This window comes from Belonocnema kinseyi, chromosome 7 (genome assembly GCF_010883055.1).
Source record: "Belonocnema kinseyi isolate 2016_QV_RU_SX_M_011 chromosome 7, B_treatae_v1, whole genome shotgun sequence".
Classification (NCBI taxonomy): Eukaryota; Metazoa; Arthropoda; class Insecta; order Hymenoptera; family Cynipidae; genus Belonocnema; species Belonocnema kinseyi.
In genome coordinates, this window is record NC_046663.1 from 113,256,196 (window position 1) to 113,265,413 (window position 9,218).

At 34.7% G+C, this 9,218-nt stretch overlaps 1 protein-coding gene across 1 annotated transcript in view; it reads right to left on the minus strand.

Annotated features, from left to right (window-relative positions):
* Window positions 1–8,742, minus strand: part of LOC117175892 (progestin and adipoQ receptor family member 4) — a 41,141-nt gene extending 32,399 nt beyond the window's left edge. Inside the window, exon 1 of the mRNA XM_033365717.1 lies at window positions 8,655–8,742. Coding sequence (XP_033221608.1) covers window positions 8,655–8,688 — 34 coding nt within the window. The 5' untranslated portion in view covers window positions 8,689–8,742. The remainder of the gene's footprint in view (window positions 1–8,654) is intronic.
* Window positions 8,743–9,218: the final 476 nt, after the last annotated feature.

Here is a 9,218-nt window from a genome sequence, read left to right on the forward strand (position 1 = left end):
CTGTTATTGACAAGCACTGTAAACGTCAAATAGATAAAATGGCCATTTTTTCGTCATACTTGTTTGTTTATTTGTAAAAAATTGAAAACCTTATTGAAAAATCATGCTCGACAACTCTCTTAGAAATCTTGACAGCTTTTTTCAAATTTGTTTTGTGCAAATCGCTTAATATTTGTGGGCTGTGCGTTTTTTTGTACCAAAAATGGAATGTTTTACCCACTATGGGCTGGGAATGTGAGAATGAGATCATATGAACTCCCATCTAACACAACGCTGCTGAAGGTTGTTTCAAATTCTCAGCATAAAACACTAACCAGCTATGACTCTTGGTTGAAACTAACCGCCTCCCACCCCCGTCCCCAAACCCTCGTTAATCGAAGTTTTGTTGGTCACTAAGGTAGGGATTTAATTTAGAAGTTGAAAAAAGGTAAGGCTGGTGTTTCGACCGCATGTGCTACGTTTAAATCGTAAAAATAAAATTGGAAATGAGCAAATTCAGTTTTTGGAAAACCGGCAGATGTTGCAGTAAAATGTTTAATAACAAACTTTTTTAAATAATGCGCATTTTTGTTTAAAGAGTCAATGAAACTACGTCTGTTTTAATATCAATGCATGTTATGAATTGTATGGAAATTATATAAAAGTTGAGATACAAATTCGAGTGCGAAGCACGAGATACGTGATAAGAATGCATTCGTTAAAGCCGAAAGAGCTTTAACAAAAAAAGTCACTATCACTAAATTACTGTTGTCGATATTTTGACTTTAAGTTTTAAAACATCTGTGCACAAGTGTAGGCAATATACAAAGACCGAGCGCGGAGCGTGAGATAAATATATTATCGAGCGCGAAGCGTAAGAACCAACAGTCGCGCGCCCTAGGCGCGCTCAAACTTGCGAGCCGCGCGTGCAGCGCGCTATGAGAATGTGCCCGCAAAGCGGGCGGATTTTTTGTCCTTTAAACGTACACAAAAAAAGTTTAAATTACTAGAAGAACATATAGTAGAATATTATTGAATTCTTTCAAAAAACTATAACTAGATTCAATTGTTCACCCTAGTACCAAGCACAAATCAGAATTTTCGATTTTTTAAACCATACCCGGAATTTGGTTTCTTTCAGGTTTCACTGAAGAATTAAGGTTATATCTGTGCTTTTGTTTAAAATTTTTTTAAAGAGGTTGCGCTAATGTAAAATAAATGTAATAATGACTTACATTTGAACTGTGTATTCTGTACCCACCCAACGTAAATTTCATTATCAAATATTCTGCAGCAAATATTTAAATATTTAATAAAAATTTTTTGTTTTCTCAGGATTTTTGAATTTTAGAAATTTTTTTCCCTCTTTAACCCTCATGATGGCAAGCTAAAATGATGACGTTAAAGGCAAGCTGGGCCTCTCAGGCCCAGGGGGAAAATGCGGATCCAAGCCGGAGTTCACGACCGGCGCAGTACTACGCCAGTTGTAATTCAGAATAAATACCAGTACTCTCTGTTAGTACTCTACCAACCATCAGCATAGTACTGGTATACTACTGGTTCAGTACTGACTGTCATTACTGGTAGAATACCGACGCAAGAATTCCGTCAACGGTTGGCGCAATACTGGTTTACAACTGGCTCAGTACTAACCGTCACTACTGGTGAAATACTGGCACATAAGTTCCGCCAACTGTTGGCGTGATACTGGTAATCTACTGGCGCAGTACTGATATGTACTACTAGTAACACATTGACACAAGAGTTCAACCAACGGTTGGCATTATACTGGTTCACAGCTGGCCACGTACTGACCTTTATTACTGATGTAATATCAGCACATGTGTTCCACCAAGGTTTAGTGTGATACTGATATATTACTTTTGCAGTAATGATACGTATTACTGGTAAAATACTGAAACAAGAGTTTAACAAACGGCTGGCATCACACTGGTTTACAACTGTCCCAGTACTGACCGTCGCCACTGGTGCAATATCGCCACAGGAGTTCCGCCAGTGGTTGGCTTGATACTGGATCGAATACTGGCGCAGTGCTAATACATATTACTGGTAAAATACTGACGCAAGTGTTTAACTAACGGTTGGCATCATACGGTTTTACAACTAGCGCTGTACTGACCTTTATTACTGATATAATTTTTGAACAGGTGCTCCGCCAACGGTTGGCGTGACACTGATATACTACTTTTGCAGTACTGATACGTATTACTAGTAAAATATTTAAACAAGAATTCAACGAACGGTTGGCATCATACTGGTTTACAACTAGCTCAGTACTGACCGTTTTCACTGGTGCAATACTGGCACAGGAGTTCCGTCAACGGTTGGCGTGATACTGGGTCGACTACTGGCGCAGTACTGATATGGATTATTGGTAAAATACTGAAATAAAAATTTAACTAACGGTTGGTATCATACTGGCGTACAACTGGCTGAGGAGTGATATGCGTTACTGGTGAAATACTGGCCATGGCGTTTCTCCAGCGATTGAAGTAGCAATGGCCACATACCAACTTCAAGTGCTGATTGACAACCGACATAAGAGTTCAGCCAGTGGTTGTCGTGATACTGAGTCTATTACTGGCGCAGTACTGATACGTATTACTGGTAAAATACTGACACAAACGTTCAACCAACGGTGGGTATCATACTGGTGTACTACTGGCTTAGGAATAATATTCATTACTAGTGAAATATACTGACATAAGAGTTTAACCAACGGTTGGCATCGTACTAGTTTGCAACTGGTTCAGTACTGAGCATTACCACTGGTGTCATACAGACACAGGAGTTTCGCCAACGGTTGGCGTGATACTGGATTTACTACTGGCGCAGTACTGATACGTATAACCGGTCAAATATTGACACAAGCGTTTACTGTTTAAATACCGGAATCGGTGTTTCACCAGTGATTGGCGTACTTCTGGCCACATAATAACTTTAAGTTATGATTGACAACCGAGATAAGAGTACAGCCAATGGCTGGCGTGATACTGTGTCTACTACTGGCGCAAGAGTTCAGCCAACGGTCGGAATTATACTGGTGTACTACTGCCTCAGGAGTGGTATACATATCTGGTGAAATACTGGTTTTCTTTTTAACGAAAAATTGTATTTTTAATGTGAATTTTTAAAACAGATCAGTTACTCATGTTCCCAGGTGGAAATGTCGGCTGTGTGCCGGATTTGAACACCGGCGCAGTACTGGCCCAGTAATGCCCACCAGTACAGACAGCCGGTGATTCGCCTAGTACTGGCAGAACGTTGGCTGTACAACCGGGGAAGTGCTATGCCAGCAGTACAAAAATAGATTTAAAAAAAAAACACGTCTATAAATGTTGTCAGGGTATTTTGAAATTATGAAAAATTTTAAACGTTCAGAAAATGCTATTATCAGAACTTTTAAACTGGTCTAAAACGCGAAAAAATAAAATATTACACGAAGAAAAATTGTAGTCGATTTAATTTATTTATTTAAAAACTATTTTATTTATATTTCCGTGAACAATTAGTTTATTTTATATCTATTTGATGTCGTATGATGATAAAAAGATTAATGAGAAAAAAGAGTTAAATAATTGTTGTTTTAACTTTTCTGAACTGTAGCTTATGAGGATGGCTTTTTCATAGGGTTTCAACTTGTCGGTTTAGCGCAGTTGTTAGCACTCCCGACTGCTAGGCGCTAGACTTAGGTATATAGATATAGGTTCGAAACCCCGTAGCGTTAGAAATATTATTTGTAATTTAATGTGTAAAAATGTAATATATGTATTCATTCTAAGCAGTGTCAATACACATGTATTGACAAAATACTCGCAGTCAATTATTATTTATTTTTTAAATACCTTTTCTGCTATATCTATAGATTATAGAAATAGTACGTGTTAAAATGAAACGAATATTTTAAAAATTATATTTTTGTAATCATAAATAATATTCGGACTATTTGCAGTCGTATGATGATGTATGGATGGTCTTTAAAACAATTAAGTAATTTTTTATCATTTTTTAAAATTAACTCCGGCATTTTCGTACGACAGCGGTTTGCTAGTACTGGCAGTCACTACTGCGCCAGTACTGACAGGCCAGTACCGCCAAGAATTACAAGCCAGTACTTACATACTACTGTGCCAGTACAACCAGCCAGTATTGGAACTCCGTGAGGCGGTGCTGGGCCAGTACTGTGACAGTGGTGTATTTCTACTTGGGATACCTTCGTTATCACTTGGAGCCTAATCAGTACCTGCTCAGTACTAATCTACAGTAGTAGCCCAGTGGTGAACTTCAGTGCTGGCCCAGTACTACAGGGCAGTACCTCGCTGAGTTTGCAGTATTGTTTGAGCCAGTACTGGGCCAGTACTAACAGAGGGTATCGCACCAGTACCAAATGTAAGTACTAGCCCAGTACTAGCTAAATAATGCAAGTCATTATAGAACATTGTTATCATTAGGGGTTTTACAGTTAGAAAGCCAGTAGTCCTGCCAGTATTCTAACAGTGCCGCGCCAGTGCCGAATTCCGACAGGCGGTACTGGCGTGGTACTGTGCCGGTGGTAAATTTCCCTCTGGAGGCCCGTTGAAATTCAAACTTCTCTTTCCAGTAAATACATAAAAAAACCTAAGAAGTTTGATCATTATTATTCATAATTACATTTTATGATCACATTACATTCAAATTTATAATGCAGCTTTGCAAAGTTTCGACACTTGATCGTGTTAACCAAATATTTGTTGCACGCATTTTTATGGCATGCCAAACCAAAATTTACCAAGATACGTTTTCTTGTGAAGCCGACTTGTTGCTCGCTTTTTCCAGTAAAATCGCGATGAATCACAAAGGCTGTGACTGAAGAGACTTTTTAAAAATTAAAAAACATAGCATGACGCCACTGATTCGTTTTACATTGAACCATATATGAATAGTATATTTGGCCAAGAGTGTCAACGCCTCTTTTGTTGCGTTATATAAAAGATTTATAACCTGTACTTTTGTTCCTTCCAAATATCAGCATTGCAACTATTGCAACAACTATGACAACATAATCACTACAACATCAAAATATCACGCGTTGCAAATGCGAGCGCACATTTGAAAGAGTTTACGCGAGAAATTATGTTTGCACCTGCAAGCAGTAGATGTATTTTAAAAACAAACATGGAAATATATAGGAATCCTTCAAAATAAAAAGAAGTATCTGTAAAACTGAAATCTATGCTCTCAAACTGTTTTTTCATTCAAACATGAGTGATATGCATACTCTTTTCCTCGCGGTACTAAAAGTTGATGTTGCAATGAAAAGCGGGCCTGCGAGGCCCGGCTTGATTTACACTTCGCCAAAAGAAATTTCCATTCACAAGCCCATACTTGATACACAACTCTTTATAACTCGAAAATTGTGACCTGTCGGGCCTCTGAGATCCGCCTGTCTTCTTGAGGGTTAATATTATAACGTGGCTTCTAATCAATCTGAATGTAAGAAAATAATTTCATCTCCTTGAAAATTGTTATTTTTTCAAGATGCTAAAATTTCACACTGAGAAACAATGCTGCAGTCTCAGCAGATATACTATTGAATCAATAAACCCTGTTCAAAAGCAGATATTTGATTGATTTTAATGTATATACTTTACAATTTATATAGCATTGCTTTTCTGTTCAATCGTGATGTTATAAATTGTGTAGTATATACACTCGAATCGATGAAATAGCTGCTTTTGAACAAGATTCATTAATTCAATAGTATATTTGATTTAAAATGTTACAATACAATGTTACAATACATTGTCAATATCAAATCTTATAAATGTTTTGACTTTCAAAGAATGCATAAAAGATTCAAGAATTTGACAGATTTTTACTCGAAGCATAAAGATTGCTTTGTGTAGAAAATATATTGTAACCGTAGACGCCATTATGTATTATCTAGTAATTAAAAACAAATGATAAAATAAGTTATTTATAATATTGCTTATGATAAGTATTATAAGCAAAAGAAAATGTAAAATAGTATGTAAAAGATAAAATTTATCTGAAAAAAAGATAAAGTATATCTGACGTAAATATTTTTTTGACATATAACCTATGTCAAAAAAATATTTACGTCAGATAAACTTCATCTTTTTTCAGATAAATTTGATCTTTTTTCTTAGATAAACGTGATGCAATGTTTTTATCTTTTTGAAATATAAAATTTATTTCTGGGGTTTACCTTGAATCGGTTAAAGTTTTTATGAACCGAAAGAAACTAATATGTATTGCGATATAATATACAAAAATAACGATCTATAGAGCTACAATTCGTTTAATTCGGGGTCTCTCTGTATGCCTAATTTAAATTTACAATAAAACTCTCTGCATGTTTGACCATTTTCAATCATTCATTTTAAAAGTATTGATGCATATGTAGGCTTTACAAGCTTCTTTGTTAACTAGGTACATTTCTTCTGGTTTTTACAATTATACCACACCTTCTTAATTAAGTATATGCACTTTTGAGCTCTAAAATGTTATGGTACTGCAGTCTCATTGATTTTCAAAGGCAACCTACATTTTTTGCTGGGATTGAAGTTTATATTCAACTGAACCCAACGACCTACTTTAATAGTATTCTGTACACAAAAAAGAGATAAATCTAAATTTAAAAAAAAGTTTATTTGCTATATTGTTTTGTTCATAAATATTTAGAAAAATTTATTTGAATGATTACAAAAAGAATTTCTTATCATTATAATCATAATAATGAACGCATTTGAATCAATATAAAAATAGTTTTGTAACTTTTTATGATATAAAATCGGGGATGAGTTCTCACGATCAGGAGAGCAAGCATTTTCGATAAGACGCGGATAACTTCCTTGTGGAAATGAAGTGTTAGAGTCAGACACGTTATAATTTTAACCCTCAAAAAGGCAGGCGGGTCTCAGAGGCCCGGCGGGTCACAATTTTCGAGTTACAAAGACTTCGAAATTTCTTTTGGCGAAGTCTAAATACATACAAAAAAATCAGGTTTTCTGAAAATTCCATTTGTGGAGTGCTCCACAGAAACGTATATATTTTTTACTTACACAAAAACGCAACCCGGGCCTCGCAGGCCCGCGGTTCATTGCAACATCAACTTTCAGTACCTTTATCGCGTAAACTCTTTCAAATGTGCGCTCGCATTTGCAACGCGGGATATTTTGATGGTTTAGTGATTATGTTGTCATAGTTGCTGTAATAGTTGCAATGCTGATATTCAGAAGGAACAAAAGTACAGGTTATAAATCTTTTTTATAACGCAACAAAAGGAGGCGTTGACACTCTACTATTCATATATGGTTCAATGTAAAACAAATCAGTGACCTCACGCAATGTTTTTAATTTTAAAAAAAGTCTCTTCAGTCACAGCTTTTGTGATTCATCTCGATTTTACTGGAAAAAGCGAGCAACAAGTCGGCTTCACAAGAAAACGTATCTTGGTAAATTTTGGTTTGGCATGTCATCAAAATGCGTGCAACAAATATTTGGTTAACACGATCAAGTGTCAAAACTTTGCAAAGCTGCATTATAAATATTAATGTAATGTGATCATAAAGTGTAATTATGAATAAAAATGATCAAACTTCTTAGGTTTTTTTTATACATTTACTGGAAAGAGAAGTTTGAATTTCAACGTGCCTGCGAGGGCCGGCTTGCCTTTTGACGTCACGATTATAGCTTGCCATCCTGAGGGTTAAAGAGGGGGAAAAAAATGTCTGTAATTTAAAAATCCTGAGAAAAAAATTTTTTAAATTCAAACAATTTTTTTTTAAATCAGCAAAAACAAATCCTTCTAAAAATCGTATGAATACCAGCAGTTAAAATCAATTTCACAAAGTTTTTTACATAAAGACAAAAAACTACTATACATACTTATCTGATTGTACGTGGTATAGAAAAAACAAAAAATTTTAATTAAATAGTAAAATCTTTGGTGCAGAATATTTGATAATGAAATTTACGTTGGGTGGGTATAAAATACACAGTTCAAATGTAAATAATTATTACAATACAAATTAGTTTTATTTTACATTAGCGCAACCTCTTTAAAAAATTTTAAAACAAAAGCACAAATATAACCTTAATTCTTCAGTGAACGCTGAAAGAAACAAAATTCCGGGTATGATTTCAAAAATCGAAAATTCTGATTTGTGCTTAGTACTAGGGTGAACAATTGAACATAGTTATAGTTTTTTAAAATAATTCAATAATATTCTACTATATGTTCTTCTAGTAATTTAAACTTTTTTTTGTACGTTTAAAAGACAAAAAATGTAGATCTAAATTCTATAATTGTTTATGCAAAACTATATGTTTGTATTTCTATTTGATCGGTAAAAAATATACCAATAAAAAAGTGTTTAAAAAATCCCTATACCTAAGTTTCAATTTTTTCGGGATTTTCTTTTTTTCAAACGCTTATTTAACTAAGGAATTCTTGGAAATTGAAAAAAAAAACAAGAATCTCACAATGAAATTTAGTCAAGAAACTTTTCAGTTTCTCAATTCAAATTTTAAAAAACGATATAAAAAAAGATGAAAGATGAAGAAGGCGGCCGCCAACTCCTCTTACTTTACGTATAGTGTATACGAATAATAGAAATGTAATGTGTGAGACTAGAAAAAACTTTCATTACCTGCATTAAAAATGTTTTCCCAACAGCTCTGCATTAAAGATGTGAAAAGATTAAGAAAGAAAAATGTCTGCGTTGGCGGGGTGAAAATGGTCACTAATCATCTTTATCCATTTTTCCGCATCTCATAAATTTTAAAAAGGTGTATTTTCAATAATATTACAAAAATGCAGTAAGAACATTGTTCAGCCTGTTTAACACACGGAATATATTCTTTAATGTATCAAAATGATGAAAAATGTCCGACCAAAATTATAAAAGTAGGCATACGGCCATTATTTAAAATGTTTTAGGGAGTTGAAAACATAAAAAAACTGTGTAAAATACTGAGGTCTGCACTGCCATACAACCTAAAAAGATACGTAAGTGACATTGCAGCATAGAGTGTTTCTCTTAAGCTTGGCAATGAAAAACTCGACCTAAGCGGCAATGTCACTTATGTATCTTTTTAATTTGTACGGCAGTGCACTATCATGACACTTTAGTTATAAATCCACTAAAACATATATAAACTCATACATGTTGAATTCTGCTACAGCCAATAGAAAAACGGGGATCAAGATCAAT